General features: G+C 39.8%; 1 protein-coding gene across 28 annotated transcripts in view; it reads left to right on the top strand.

Annotated features, from left to right (window-relative positions):
• DST (dystonin) overlaps window positions 1-15,896 on the top strand; it is a 283,922-nt gene that overhangs the window by 118,625 nt on the left and 149,401 nt on the right. For all 28 annotated transcript variants that reach the window (XM_086876137.1, XM_086876130.1, XM_086876116.1 and 25 more), the window contains one exon: window positions 4,909-5,075. In XM_086876137.1, coding sequence (XP_086732263.1) covers window positions 4,909-5,075 — 167 coding nt within the window. The remainder of the gene's footprint in view (window positions 1-4,908; window positions 5,076-15,896) is intronic.

The raw sequence follows: 15,896 nt of genomic DNA, 5'->3' as shown, positions 1-15,896 counted from the left end.
CCTACTGAGCACCCACATCAACTGATATTGATAAAAGACTGCATGAATATAAAATTACTGACACATGAGGCTAAATGCCTCAGTTGCTAAAATGTCTGGCTTTCTTCACAACCCAAGGTTTGCAGTATAAGTACTTTTAAGAACACCAAGGTTTGACCTCTAAACAAAACCAGGAAAAACTAGATTTCAGACTTTAATTACTGTACAAACTTAACCACTTTTCTTCTGACTGTTTTTGAGAAGCAAGCATTTTAATGTCTTATATTTCAGTATTTTTTATACTGAGTGAAGCTGGTATTTATAAGAGTTTGCAAAGGTCCTATTACTGGTCTGAGCTGGTACACAAACTTCACAGTTAGCAATCTCATCTTTACCATTTTCTTTACTGTGATTACAGAGGTCAGTGGCCTTCCCTTACCTTGTCAACTTACCCATGCTGTAAAGTACTGTCAGCTTACACAGTGCCTCAGATAACATTGGCTTTTCAAATTGAGAAGTAGACACCAGGGGAAACTCCTTGGTACAGTTGGATAATTTGCAGTGTAATAGAGATATGACATTTTACCCTCTGAAACAATATGGTCCCCTCTACTGAAATATATGCTTTGAGTTTTTCTGTGGCACAGTCTCTTACATTTTCTTATGTTGTTTGATTTTTTTTTAATGCATGTAAAAAACCAGGATTTTTTGTTCAAATAGGTGCTACTTCATTACCTCTGTTTTCCTGATTACAGAACTCAGCTTTGAGGGAGGGATCTACTGGAGCGTTGCTCCTGGCTACTCATTAATAGCTTTGAGAGAAAAGTTTCTTACTTTCTGCTGAGGCCTAATAAGCATTTCTCAGATAATTTCTCCCACCTGGGAGAGGGACGATACACCACCACAATCATGCATGTCTAGCTCATTATATACTTTTGTGGTGTTTATTAAATTATATCAAGTTTAGACTTGCTTCAAAACATTTAAGATAAGATGGAGTCAAAGGGAAGACATCTTACTATCTCTATGAGTCTTGCTCTTCTGCTGTTTGCAGTGTGAAAATGAATCACAGAAATCCAGCATCAGTGTTGATCTCTTGGAAAGTCTTCTCCAGTCTGCTCTGCTCTTGGGGCTCCAAACTGCATCACTAAAATCAGTGCAAGGAAAGAACTTGAGGCTTTTTGTTGTTTGGATTTTGTGTGCTGTGTGATGCAGGGGGAATTTACAGGCTGACAAAAAGCATGTGCAATTGCAGAAGTGAACACATTCTCTCAGTTATAAGCAAGAATGAGTATTTAGTGCTAGTTAAGACTTTGATCCTGAAATAGAAGGGCTGTATAGAGAATTACCTTTGTTGCTTTTTCTTGCATAACTTTTAATTCACAGGCTTTGAGATAATTTGGGGAACTGGATCTCTAGCAAACAACTGCTCAGACTCATGCAAATGCTGTAATTCATTCTTTCCATGCTTAAGGAGAAAATGTGCTCTACTTAAGCAGTTTATAGTGAGTAAATGATAGGCTTGTGGGATACAAAAGGCTCGCACAAACTTTTCTTGGAAGGACTAAATATTTTGAGTAGATTTGATTTCCCCTTAGCTTATTTTCTGTTCTAGCATTCTTAGGTTAATAGTCTTTCTGGTTTTCTCCTATGGGAAATGATAGAAATACTGATGATAATGCGCACTTAGTGGATAAGTATCTCTGCTGTCTTTATGAAATTATCAAAGGCATGATGGGCTCTCTCCCCTTCTCTTGCACCTTGATTTTGTTGTGGTAGTATTTTACATGTTAAGAAGTTTCAAGTTAATAGGGCATCTTCCAAACTAGAGCCCGTATTTGTAGGTGTAATAAAACATAACCATTGGACTCACGATTTCACTTAGAGTATTTCTACTTTTAAAATTCTAATTCAGTGTTTATGAAAAAGTCTGAAATGACTTCAAAGCTGAAATACTAACTTAGAGAACAGAAGTGCTCAGGCTGTTTCATGTCTCAGGCTGATGTTAATAATGTTCCTTAGCCTGTAGTGAAATGGGCTACCTCCATGAGTGAAAAGCCTTTTCCTTTCTGTTCAGATGGCTAACTAGGATGCTTGGAAGGTTTTGGATCAAAAACCTGTTAATCTTCCTGTAATAAACTGAATTAATGTTTTAGCCATCCAAAATTTCAACTGTGAGCTTTCCTGGTGGTCATGTTCAGGGTAAAAGTTCTCCTTGTGTTTGTGTCCCTGACTAAAATGTTTATATCTAACACCAGATACTAGCACAGGCTTCAGAAGTTACCTTGATGTTTGAAATTACTTGTTTCCAGAGGAATTTAATGTGCACTCAAACATGCTGTGTTTGCACTCTCTGTAGTCTGAAGTGTACATAGCCATCCCTGCTCAATTAACCGTGAAGGAGGCTAAGGGTTTGAACTTTGCAGTAAGGAAGGGCCATTAGCAAATTGCATTGTTAGCTTGCTCATGCTAAAGTATATTAAAAAATCTGATCATTAAGGATTACACACAGAGAACTTTCTCAAAATGACAGACAAAAAAAAATACAGGTTTGGGTTTGCTGGTTGTTATTTTTTTTTTTTATGTTAGACATCTGGCACTTTGAGATGACATCATCTCTTTCACAAGTGTTGTCTGGATAAGCAGTAAATGGTTGACTTCATTTATATTGTGATCTGGTTGTTCTGTGATGAATAGAAACTAAAGCTACTGAAAAAACATTTAGTTTGCTTTCTTGCTTTGAAATACCAAACAATAAGGCTGACTCACAGAAAAAAGTCTTGCACTACAGCTGAGTTCCCTGGATTTTTACAAGAAAATTTTCAGAGTGGCTACAAGTGGGTCTTTTGCCACATTGTATTTTCTGTTGTCTTCACACATGCAACTCATCCCATCTGTATTTCATTCAGTAAATACTCTCTGCAGGATTTTGATACCTAGAAACTTAAAAATTATCAAAGCTGCATGTGTTCTCTACCGTGTTTAGAACAAAAAAAAAAGATTTTTTTTTCTCTTCTGTTTGATCTTTCTTAAAAATGTGCTGAAGCTGGAGACAATAGAATGCAAAAAATGCTGTCGGATTAGTTAGGGGCTAGTTGAACAGTTGAAACTGTTTTGCTTTCTGGCATTGGTGTTTGTATTTTTCCCTTAATAGATCCAGCAGATAAAATGGCCTGTGATAGGTATCTGAAGGACTGCATTCACAAATTGTGATTTTGTGGTTACTTGAATGAATAGAAAGTAGTGTAAATTTTTTTCCTATATTAAATTTATTTATAATTTACTGTATAGGTGTAAATCCTCATCATTCTCTGAAAGTATGTGAGGTGCTAAAGCAGAAAGTGCAGTGAGCTCCATTGCCCTGACATCTCTTAAGTGTCTTCCTTTAGTTCCCTGCTTCCCAGGTCTTCCTACCACCTTGAATTAGGCCATGACATAGCAACATCAGTAGGCAAACTACACATCTTTCTTCTTGGCACTGTGATCTGTGTGCCTCTAATGTGAGAAAACCCCATCATTTCCAGCCTAACCTGTTGGAATTCCCCCTGTCAGAGCCCAGACAGAAGATACCTCTGTGTGCAGAGATTCTGAGGCCAGAAGCTGTTCTGACCATCCCATCTGACCTCATGAATGTATCTGCCTGGTTTATAATTGCTGGAATTGGCACAGCTCAATTTACAGCTCTCCTGCATCGAGCTCAAGCGCCCAGAGTTGTCTGTGGGCAAACCTGCCGTGAGCTGTGGCCTCAGGCTGGCTCTGGAGCCAGAGCAGACCTGTGTCTCTCTGCAGTGCTGGCTTTGCACCCATGGGCAGCAGCCTCTTCCAGGGGTCACAGAGGTGCTTGTTGGCCACCCACAAACTGTGGCATCGCCCCAAGCTCTCTTGCTTCTGCCCAAGCAGCTCTGCCAGCTTCTCATAATGGCTGAGCTACATATTCGGGTTGTTATACAGTGCCTTGTGGTTCATGGGTTCCTGTGTACTTCATAATAACACCTTATATTTTCTCTTGTTTAGATAAGTGGTAAAAGGCAGTCACTTGGAAAAATGTCAACATGCTGTAGCACTTCCTTTGTCAAGGCACATCTTCTTTTTCTTCCTTTTTAGAGTTTACATTTACATCGAGTACAACTTCTGTAACATGAGCTACAAACAATATTAGGGAAATGTCTGCTTCATGTTTATACTGTGATAATTTTCTCAAGAAACTGACTGAACTTTATTAGGGGATAATCTGATGTACTATGAAGTAGTAGTTGAATGTAAAATTCCCAGTACTTTCCTGCTTTCCCTGATATGGGGTTGATAATTCTTAGACAATAAAAACCTGATCCTTCTTGATCAGACAAAATTTCTATTTATAATCCTTCAGTCTTTTAGTCATTCCTTAAGTACTTCTCAGAAAATTTTGTTTTAAAACTATTGTTATCAGTTTTCACTCAGAATGACTGCTTTGTTACTGAATTCCAGAACATGTACTAAAAATTAACCTGTTTTAAGCAAGGGATTTCATAGATAAATCAATTATGTACAATATAAATGTGGTTATTGTATAATATTGCATTTTATATATACAGTATTTATATATAATGGGTGTTGTATGTAAAAAAGATTATATTAGCATAACAAAATAAACAGTTCAGTATTTTGCTTTATGTAATAGTATTACATTGTCCCCAGAAATTAAGAGACTGAGAACTGTCTAACTGAATTTTAAAGAAAACTGAATTTTGTATTTCATATTGAAGATACTGAGAGTGCATAAGGATAAGGCATGAAAGAATATTAATACAGTACCTGAATAATCTTCGTATTCATGTATGCAGATACCAGACAATAAATTCTCCAGCAACGCAGAGTGATTTTCTGCAATTTTTTAAACATTCTTATGGATTAGATGTAACTGTAATTTTTACATTAACTGTGTTTCAGATATCTGATATCCATGTTACTGGGGAGTCAGAGGACATGTCTGCTAAAGAGAGACTGCTCCTGTGGTCGCAGCAAACAACAGAGGGTTATGCTGGAATACGTTGTGAAAACTTTACCACCTGCTGGCGCGATGGAAGGTTATTTAATGCCATCATTCATAAATACAGGCAAGTACTCTGTTTGCTCCCTTGGAAAATGTTAATTACAGCATTTTAATGTACAAAAAGAGAGGGCTCTATGATTTCTGTTGTGATTGAACTGCAGCTGTAGAGATGACACTGACTCTTCCTTGGTGATTTCTTGCTCTTTGCAGCCAAAGGATGCCTCCTTAACCTTTGCATTTCCGTCCTTCCTCAGAGAAGTATTTCCAGGAATCCTGTACATCTTTCATGGGGCATGTTCAAGCTGCTAGGAAGTATGTTTGCATACTTCAGAATTCAGTCTTCTCCACAGTCCTGTTTTGTCAAACTGATATTTAACTGTAGACAGGGTAGAGGCAGCACTGATCACCAAAGTCCAAAACAGTGCTGCTGGTGAAAGCCATCAACTACTGTATGACCTGGGATATGTCTGAGATCCATGTCTTCTTTCTTCTGTGACTTTACCCTTGGATGGCCCTGGAGTGTAGAGCTTCTTCAGTGTTTGTGTGTGTATATTTCCTGTAAAAGGATATTCTCATCAAAAATGTGACCAGCTGGCTTGAATGATCTCAGTCTGAGAAAGGATTTGTGCTTTTGTAACCTCACTCTGACAAAATTAAGCAGACATTGTAGAGTTACTGGTGCCTGTGACTAGAGACTAAAGGGTTCAAGATAGTACCTTGAAGTACAGCTGAAGAAGTCTATTGACAGGAGAGGATTTCTAACTCTGAATTCTAAATGAAAACAGGTCTCTCTTGACAAAGCTGACTTTGGCATCAAGCTTGTCAGAGATTCAATCATGGATGAGTTCTCTCTTGGTTGGTGGCACGTCTTCTTTATTGTGTATTTTTTTGGTTCCTGAATTGACTAAGAAGGTTTGTGTCTTAGAGGACCACGTGGGAGAGTATCCTGCCTGCTGGGATAATCAGTGTGTACTGACCTGAACTTCACTGCACGAGGCTTTCTGGGTTTATCATAGCACGTGTAGTTTGTACTCTGTGCCCTGAAGCATATCATAAGGAAGTTTAAGGGTACGTGATTTCATTGGCATAATTTGAAGGAGTGTCCCCAGTAAAGACAAAAGTGTTTTTTCATGCACATCCAGTGAAAAGAGCCTGGAGCAGATTATTTTGTTCTTGGAGTTCCTCTTGTGGGACCCAAGAAGAAGGCCCACCACAGAAGGAAGTCTAGGTAGACACAATGTACATGTGATCCTTATGGGGTCTAGGACACTAAAGTAGAATGGGAGACAGATGCAGCCTTTTCCTCACAGGCTGTGTATAAAGGCTGTAAACATCACACACAGTTCTCAAAGTCCCAGAGAAGTTGGCTGTAGCAATGCATAATTTCATGGTGAAACGAAGCTGCATTTCAGTCAATGAAGTTGTTTTCTGACTATGCTTCTGTTCTGGGTAGCTGGTCAGGGAGGAGGTGCATGCCAGCAAGAAAGTTTCTTTTAGTAACATTGGCACGACAAAAGGAAATAGCTGGCAGAAGACAAGGCTGTTTTACTTGGGACAGAGCAGCCAAAGGAACGAACATAACGCAGGCAAGTATTTGAAAAAATAAACATTATGAAAGATACAGAGGGATTGGAGAGAGAAAAGGAAAGGGACTTGATGAGATGGAATAATGGAAAATATTTCCCGGAGCTTCTTTCGATCCTTGTATCTCTTGCATAGAGCAATGTAGCATTTACTGCTCAAGCAACTGGTAATTATGCTACAGATCTGGTAAATAGTTAGACACTCGAATCCTGTCCCCCCGCTGTGCAAATGTTAGTACCTTGGGATACGACTGAATTGCTTTGTTGGAACAGTGTTTCTGGCGTTACTCTGAGTTTCATTCACAGTGTTTCAGCAGGGAAGAACAGGCAGCTTTGACTTGAGTGTGTTGCACAAAGCAAGTGATTCAGTGGTTGGGGAGCAGAGGTCCCATTTTGTGTGCTTCTGTGACAGTTTCCATTGATCTTAATTTCCTTAATTTCTTTCTGTAAACATAACTTCACCTAAGGATTGTGTCCTTCCCAGGAATGTTTACCAACCTTATTTAATGTTTTTGCTGTGAGAAGTTACAGTTCTTGAATTCAAATTCAAATGGAACGAGAGAGAGATTCTTCCACTGATTTCAGTGAGTTTCTCTGTGTCTTTCCTTTTTTGTTTTGTACCATTAAAACAGAGATAATAATTTCCAGCTATTGCTCACAAGAGAGGAATGATCTTCCCTAACAGTCATCTGTTATTTTTAACTATATTGTTTTACTCCAGAGACCTCTTTTAAAGCTTGGTTTGTCTTCTGAGCAATAAGTAGGTTGAACACTGAAAAACCTGAAAAGTTCTGGAGGTGATTCTCCATTTGCTCTGTTTGTCTGTTGTAGTAGCTCCCAATTTGTAGATCACAGGTGGTGTCAGGAGCTGGTCTGAGCATCCTGTGGGTGCTTCCAGCTGGTGTGCTCCATCAGATGTGCCTGCTTGGGTGGTGGGGTGGGACTGCCACTGTGGAGTACCCCCATGGGGGCACATCTGTCAGTCATGTTGCAGTGTGGCAGCCCCTTGCACCAGGTGTGCTGTGCCCACTGGAGATACTTCTCTGTAAGAAGCACCCTGGGCTGGGAGGAGCCAGCCTCCCTGCAATTTGCAGAGGATTTGCACCTCTGCAAATGGGGGACGGGCTCTTCAGGTGGGACCTGACTTCCAGTTGTGGAAGGGATTTAATTCAACCCAGAAGGCTCAGATACCCAGGCTGGCATCTAGAATTGCAGTTGTGCTGAGCCACAGTAAGCTAGGTGTTGGATGGAGAGCACGTGCTTAGCCATGCCAGGGCACAGCAGCAGGAGCTCCCTAAAGAAGCCCATCAGGGCAGGGCCTGGCAGCCCAGACCCGTTCCACTGCCCCAGTCAGGGGAGCAGGGCAGCCCCAGCCATCACACTGGGACCTCCCTGGAGATGTGCTGGGGCTCCCCTGCCATCTGTGTTGCCTGCAGGTTGGCTGCACCACTGCAGGGACCATAGCTCAGCTGTGGGCCAGAGCACCAGCAGTTCCCAGAGGATAGCCCTGGCCCACAGCCCTGGCACCAAGGCTGAGAGGCCTTCTCTGGATGCACCACCGAGAGCACAAGCCATGAGTCCAACATGATCCCTGCAGTCAGTGATCTAGGAGACAGGGAGATGTCACTGTCCAGTTCCAGGTGATGGGATAGGAGTGGCAGGTCATAATTACCTCTGCAAGCATAAGAGATTTTTTAAATTGCAGGTACATACCAGCTTCAAGACTTCAGGAAATTGCTGAAGCTGTGAAGGGTTGGGCAAGGAGCTGGGCTGTGACTCAGCTGCCAGCAAGCAGGGAGCCTCTCCCTTCAGCAGAACTGGCAGCCTGCCCTCTCTTAATGGCAGGTTAGAATTGTTTCTTTTGTTTTTCTGTCTTGACAGAGGATCTTAGCACCTTTTAGTGGAAGCGAGCTGAGATTTGTGATGCAGAACTGCAGGAACAGTGCATGGGTATGCCATGTCTCCCTGCTCCCCCAAGAAGCATGGGAGATGTGCCGTAAGGCTGGGATTTCCCTGTCATGACTGACATATCCACTGCAGCATCTTGGTGGACACTGGTGGCCCAATGGGTGACCCAGGTTCTACCCTGTCTCCCTGTCCTTCCTGCACCCACAGCTGTGCTGACAGTGCTCCACTTCCAGTGACAAGCAGGATGTGGGCAGTATACAGGTGCTGGAGCACATACACTGGAGTCATTCACCCTCTCTCCTGAGCAAATGCAGGATATTTGTTTTCTGTCCTCTTGAACAATGAGGGTTTGGTTGTCAGAGCTTCTCATACAGGCCTTCAGTTACTTTCTCTCTTACTTCCGTTAAGAGTATGAATGACTTGCCAGTGATTTTGTAGTGCTCTTTAAATCAAGGAAAGCAATTTTATGAACAATGGAAATGAGAGGAGAAAGTTGCTTTATTTAAGGTACTTGGATACATACAGCATTTGATTTTTTTCCCCACCACTAAATTTAGAAAAAAGTGGTTTTTTTCTGTGTGAGAAGATTCTGTGTATTTTCTCAGTTTCCAGTGGTTTATGTTTGCAGGGTAAGACTGAAGATCACTTGGCTGAACTTTTGAAGAGTATATCATTCCATTTATATCCTGTACATGGTTAAATCCCTGGGAGCAGGACTTCACACTGACTTCAAGAACTGCCCTGGAGTTTGGTTTAATCATAGAATCATAGAATGGTTTGGGTTGGAAGGAACCTTAAAGACCATCTCGTTCCTGAGATGGGCAAGGACACCTCCCACTGGACCAGGTTGCTCAAAGCCCCATCCAACCTGGCCTTGAGCACTGCCGGAGTTGGGGCAACCACAACTCTGGGCAATGTGTTCCAGTGCCTCATCACCCTCACATTTCTTCCTAATGTTGAGTCTAAACCTACTCTGCTCTGTGGGAATACTTATCCTTGCACAGAAAGACCGAATAAAATTATAACATTAAAAAGTGAGTTTTAATACGTGTAGATGCTTCATTAAGGACAATGGCCATTGATATTCAGAAAACAGACACGGTCACAGACTAACTCATCTTATTTTCAAGAGAAAAAAGATGAAGTATAGATAGGAAAAGATTAATATCACACATATATGTTTTTTGTAAAAATGTGTGTGCTCCTTCCTACTCCTTTATTTTTGTATTCTCACAGCTTTTGTAGTAGAGAGTTAATTTTGATTTTAGCATTTACAAAAGGAATTCCAGCAAGAGTGTTATGATCTTATGCAACTAGATAGTAGCATTTAATGAACAGCTTCACTGGTGCCTGCATGGTGAAAAATAGCATCTGTTCAGGAAGCCCTGCAAGCTCAGTTCCCAGATAAAGTCATGTTTCTAAGTTCTAGTCTAAGGTGTTTGGTCTGTTCTAGTAGGGTCCAGCCCTGAGGGTGTTTTGTGTCTGCTTGGCTGAGCTCCCCCTCTGCCCCCCAGCCAGGGGGCAGCTCTGGTGCAGCAGTCCTGGGTCAGTGCTGTCCCTGGAACCAGGCTCATGTATTCCCTGGGAGAGTGTGGTCACAATGGGACACAGTCATGCTGTGGGAAAGAGAAGTGACTAAAGGTAATGGGCCCTTGATCTGCCTTCTGTACACTCAGACAAGTCCAGTTATGTCTGGACTTCTAGGTGAATGTCAGCAACCATAGAAAATGTGAAAGACTGGTTAGGAGACAAAAGGGATGAAATATGTTCAGGTCAGGCAGCAGTCTGACAAGCAAGCAGGACTGTAATAAAAGAAAAAAAGTGAGTTAATTTAATATAGTGTTGTTCCAAGGCTTGCCAAGGCCACATGCAGACAGTTTCTATAAATTTTGGCACCACCTAACAAACAAGTATTAGAGTATTAGAAATAATAACAAGTATTAGAAATAATAACAAGTATTAGAAATACTACGAAGAGGGAAGGTGGTGATACAGTTAAAAGGGCACGAGAAAATGTTTTTACTGTATTAAAGAATTTCTGTTAAAGAGATACAGGGATCTGATACAGAGGAACCTTTGTTACTGGTAAACTTTGTGCAAGGCCTTAATGATGCCTGTAGTTTGAAGCTGCATACAGTGTAGAGAGTGGGTGAGGAGACAGCTACTATTCCCAGACAAAAGAGGAACAGAGGCTAACAATGAATGCAGCATGGAAGAAGTGTAGGTACACCGAGCACTTCATGTGGGAGCAAGAGGAGTAGAAGCTGCAGTGTGTTCCCAGAGGAAGCAGCAATGTAGCAGGTCCATAAATGCTAGATAAAGTGAGAGAGACAAATTTTCCAGGGTCATAGTGCTTTTCTTTTGAAATGTTGCTATCATAAGTCAGTATGCTTTCAGAATTATGAAGAGGATGTTTTTCTGAGTGTGGTATAGCACAGAGCAAGCTAGATTGATGCCTGCTAAATAACTGTTCTGGTTTGGAACAAGCTGTCTCAACCTTACCCAGGATGATTTGTTCTGTATATATAGTTGGTTGAGCACTAAGCTCCTGGCTGGCAGTGCATGTGGCATCTCTCTGATGTTAAAACATGTTGCAACCACTCAGGTGCTGACTTGAATACATTCCTTAAGGGGAGGGATAATAGTGCCTCAATGTGCAGAAACATGTTGAACACCCTTGGGGAATAAATGAGAAAGAAACTAAATATTACACAGTGTCAAGCCTAAAAATGCTAGGGGATATGTTTTAAATAAAGAGATTAGTTGGGTCTGCTGGTTTTGGCTTGCTGTTTTGTGACTTGTACTGTACTGTAACCCAGCTTTAACAATAAGAAAATGTGAGTTTGGTTGTGTTGCACCCCTTGTTTCCGTGCACCTCATTGTGTGGGTCTTACTATTTTCAACAAGTTCTGTTGTGTAGAACAAATGAAGTTGGTGTTGAGAATTGGCAATTTGGGAAAACAAACTGCATTTAGGATGCTTAAAAATATTGACAAGCAGACATGCTTTTAATATTACCTGCCTAAGTATTAGTATTGTTTGTAATGGATTTGCAAATAGCAAGTTACCTAACCTGGAGCTTAATTGGATGCACTCATAAGAATTCTGTGATGGGGCTTGGTAAAGGCTGTATTAAAATAGTGCCGGAAGCGTGCCTGCAATTTTATCATCTTGTGTTGTGGTGGTGGTTAGCCTTAGTGGGTGTTAGATGGATGACTTCCAGTCAGTTGGGTTGATTAATTTCAGATCTGGACTTAAAATTATCTCTGTGTATGTTGTGCTGGATCCTACTGCTAAATAGCAGCTGAATAACAGTTTTCTTCTTGCAGTAACTGCGAAAAAATCCAACTAGGATGTAATCAAAGCTTTTTTTTTGTCATTTTAATGGGAATAAAATGTAAAGTAATGCTTTGTGTTGAAGGCCAGTTTTTTTTATTTGGGTTTCACATGTTTCATACTCTTGGATTGGCAAAGACCAGGACACCTAAAGCTGTCAGAAGTCTTAATCGAAAAGGATGTGGGGGCGTATCGTATATAATCACATAGGGAAAGGTCTTGGCTTCAGGGAATGCCTTTGGCAAATTTGTGGCACATGGAGAAACGGTTGCCTCCAAGACAGGACAAGGAGCCTTTGGGAAATTGTTTGAACTCATTACAGTACCTTGCCATTCTTCCTTGCTGGTAACTGTACTAATCCCACTGGGGAACCATTCTGTCAAGCAGCCACTGCTGTGGTCTGGAGGGAGTTTTCTGAAGATGCAGAACAGAAAAAAGAGTTTTGTTTAGTTTCTTCATTGTCTTTTTGGTATTCACAATTCAAGGAAAAGTACATTATTTATGATTAGTTTTGTGGATTGCATGGTGTGGGTTCAGGTTATGAGTTACGAGCCTCATTCCCATTTTAATTTTAGCCAAAAATTGCCAAAGTTACTGTACCATTACTGGTTTTGTAATGATGGAAACAGCTCTAAGTACTAAGAGAGTGTAAAAACTGATTTTAAAGCTAGTGAAAGAACTAACAGATCTATTCTAGTTTCACTCATGTTTGTACTGGGTTTGAAACCTGCATTGCAAACTTACTGCGAAGTTGTGATTAGGGCTTGTTTTACATGGCTAAAGATGAACTCCACATTTAACTAAAAGATCTGTGCTACAGTTGTGTATTTATCTAAATTAATTGGTATGGCCAGTTACAGGTAAAGTTTTGCAGTGCTAACTAGGGACAGGTGGCTTCAGTAGATTTATTAAATTCAATGCTTCTCAAGTCAAAGGCATGCACAATAGAAAGAATTACCTGAGTTAGCTCTGTATATTGTTAGGGGCTAAATTAATGTTAGGACACCTGACAGCTTTTGCTTTCCTTATTTTAAGTGTGGTTAAAACATTAATTCTTTTTCTATGTGAAGTCTTGATATAATATATTGGGATGTCTGAAGAATAGACATGCATCTATAAATAGTGTGCCCTTGTTATACTACCTGTTGCAGTTGGTTTTTTTTTCAGATTTATTAACCATATCGGAAAATTTAGATGAAAAACTATAAAAAAATATGCAAAGGAGAGCTGAAGAGTTCAGATCACATGTGATTTTTTCAGCTCTCAAGGGAATAAAAAGGCATTTTTGTTCATCTTTATAGAGGCATTGAATGAAATCTGTTGAGATACATAAATCATGAGTGCTGGCATTCCTGTCATACCAACAGAAGAGGACAGTACCAAAAAGAGGATACAAGGCATAATGGTCATATTAACAGTATGTAATTGAGGCTGGGGACCTGTGGAGCTTTAGAAAAGATTTTGCCACATACTTGAGCAAACAATATTCAGAGCTGCATTGCAGCAGCATACTTTTTTGGTTTATCACAGTTGTAAGGATAAAGCTTTCCTATAATGACAGTTTTCTAACTGAAATCTTTGATTTGCTCTGAATTCTGAACTGTTGCCGAACTTCAGTGACATCACAGCTCAGCTTCACCCAGTGGTTTGATGCACTGGGGTCATTATTTCACCATGTCATGTGTGAATCTAGAGTTTCTGAATGAAGTCTAGGGTGTAATGGAAGATAGTGTTGACTCAGAGACAACATTTTATGTCCTTTCTTCAGCATGGGATTTTTGACACCAAGGAACCTGCTACAGAGCCTTCTGCTGCATGGCTACATTGTGGTCCTTGATTCTGATGATGAAAGATATCTGTTCCTCCCTAATGCCACGAAGTCAAACCTCCTTGCCATTTTGAGCAGAAACTATTCCTCTTCTCCAGGTGATCAGTCTATCCCTGAGTAAAAAAAAAAAAAAAAATCAGGAAAATGTGGTCGGCATATCTATTAGCAAAGGGTACCTCTGAGACTGTGAGGCAGATCTCCTGGTCAGGACAGTGTGAGAGCACTGCAGGCAGAAGGAGTCAGTGGAGGTGTGTGGGGCACAAAGAATGGAACGTGTTAGCTCAAGTCCAGCCATCATTCTCATTGCCTTGTTAGCTCAGTCTTCCTGAAGCAGGTTCTTTGACCACCTCTTTTGAACAAGACTTAGATTTGTACCTGATGTGGGGACAAATTCTTTAGTAAGTTTCAAAATGTTGTAAACTGGTACCAAAACATTTTGGTATTTTTGAAACTGTGTTAAGAGATAGGCAAACGGTAGGCCTAATTATATATGGGTTAAATAATACGTTTTGCTTCATCATCTTATTTGTAGAGCTCCTGGGAAAGTAACAGGAGATGCATATTCGAAGAGACAGAGCTAAAATTACTGTTTTACATGAAAATTTATTATTTTTTGATTCCTTTCCTTTTCTATTTTTTATTTGTTTTTTAATTTTTTTTTTCTGTGACTCTGTATTCTGGCATGTTCTTTCATTTGTTCTAGTAATCCTTCCATCCCTAATAAAGGCAAGAGTCTTTCTGGCACCCATCCTTTTCATTCGTCAACAATGAAAATGAACAATGAAAATAAAAAATTTTAACTTCTATAAGCGTTTTCTGATTACAGTAGTGGAAAAGCTAATTGGAGTATAGTGATGTGATACACTTCACTCTGCATCTTCAGTCATTTTTTTTGAGAGTTCTTCTTGAAAGTCTCTGTTAGTGTTTCAACTAAATATAAGCCAAGGATGAAATATCCTTTAATATCAGGTATTACTCAGGCAGCATGCAGAGTTTTGACTGAGAAAGAATTGTACAAATTAAACAGTTCAGATGGTTTATGTAAATAACTTCAGGGTTCTCAGCCTTCTGAATGCATTAACAGAATTTTTATGTGGAATATTACTCGGATATATATATGCTTTAGTACAGATAAACATTGTTATAATGTTTATCTGTAAGTGTCAACCCAGAACAGTGAGGAGAAGGATGTGACTTCTTCATCATTGACTGGGAAAATTATAGTTCAGTTAAACATCTTTTCCTGTTTTGAGGTATCAAATCTCCTTCAAATATAATATTTTATTTTAACGGGCAAATATTATAATTGCTAGTATGGATCTTAAACTCCTGTGCTAGGTGTTAAGTTCTGGCAATGAGAAAATCCACATGTACCTAATGTTATTTATTATGCAAAACTGATTTCAAGGAGTCTTTGCAGACCAGAAATATGTGCTGTTATTCAGATATTGTTCACTGCCTTCTCTTTGTGGTGCTAGGTATTGTTTTCTTGAATTTATCACAATTTTGTCAGATTCCTAATTCATGTGGTATTAATTACACTCTTTTTCCCCTTCACTTCTGATACAAATTGTATCTAATTTCTGACACCCACACTAAGATCTCAAATGGCAGGCACCAGTTTTTTAATAAATTAAATGATTAATGACTCTCAATCTGGAAGCCAAACCCTTGACTTAGGTGTGGCTGCAGCAGAAGCATCTTCTTTGCATGGAATGTTCTAACTCGACTGGTGTTTGGAATCTTTATGTGTGTTTTCATGGCAAGGCCCCAGCCCTCTGAAAAATCTGCCACAATGACTCACAATATTATGACAGAAGGTAGAGTCATTGTATGTTACTTAAAGGGTGTTTGGTTTAATTTGTTCTCGATTATGCATAAAACTACTTAATAATGCTATGCAAATTGATATAAAATATATTTATAATACATTACAAATAGCTTCTACAGAAGTCATAAATTTGCTCTGTAGCCTTTAAAATAATGGAAATGTTTGCCATGATGGACAGTGATTTTAAATCTAGTGTTTGCTTCAGCTATGACAATTAAATAAATATGTATTAGAGGACACTCATCACAACTGCAATTTCAACAGCTATTTTGAATTAGTGGACAGGTATCTGCAAGCTTACAGCACGTAAAAATGGCATTTATTTCTATCTGAAACTGCAAAATTTCCCACTATTGAACAAAAGGAACAGTATGGCAATCAGTGATTTCCTGAGCCATG

Source organism: Cyanistes caeruleus, chromosome 2 (assembly GCF_971803275.1).
Source record: "Cyanistes caeruleus chromosome 2, bCyaCae1.hap1.1, whole genome shotgun sequence".
In the NCBI taxonomy this organism is placed as follows: domain Eukaryota; kingdom Metazoa; phylum Chordata; class Aves; order Passeriformes; family Paridae; genus Cyanistes; species Cyanistes caeruleus.
Note: the sequence above shows the minus strand (reverse complement) of the source record. Positions and strands in the feature narration are given on the sequence as shown.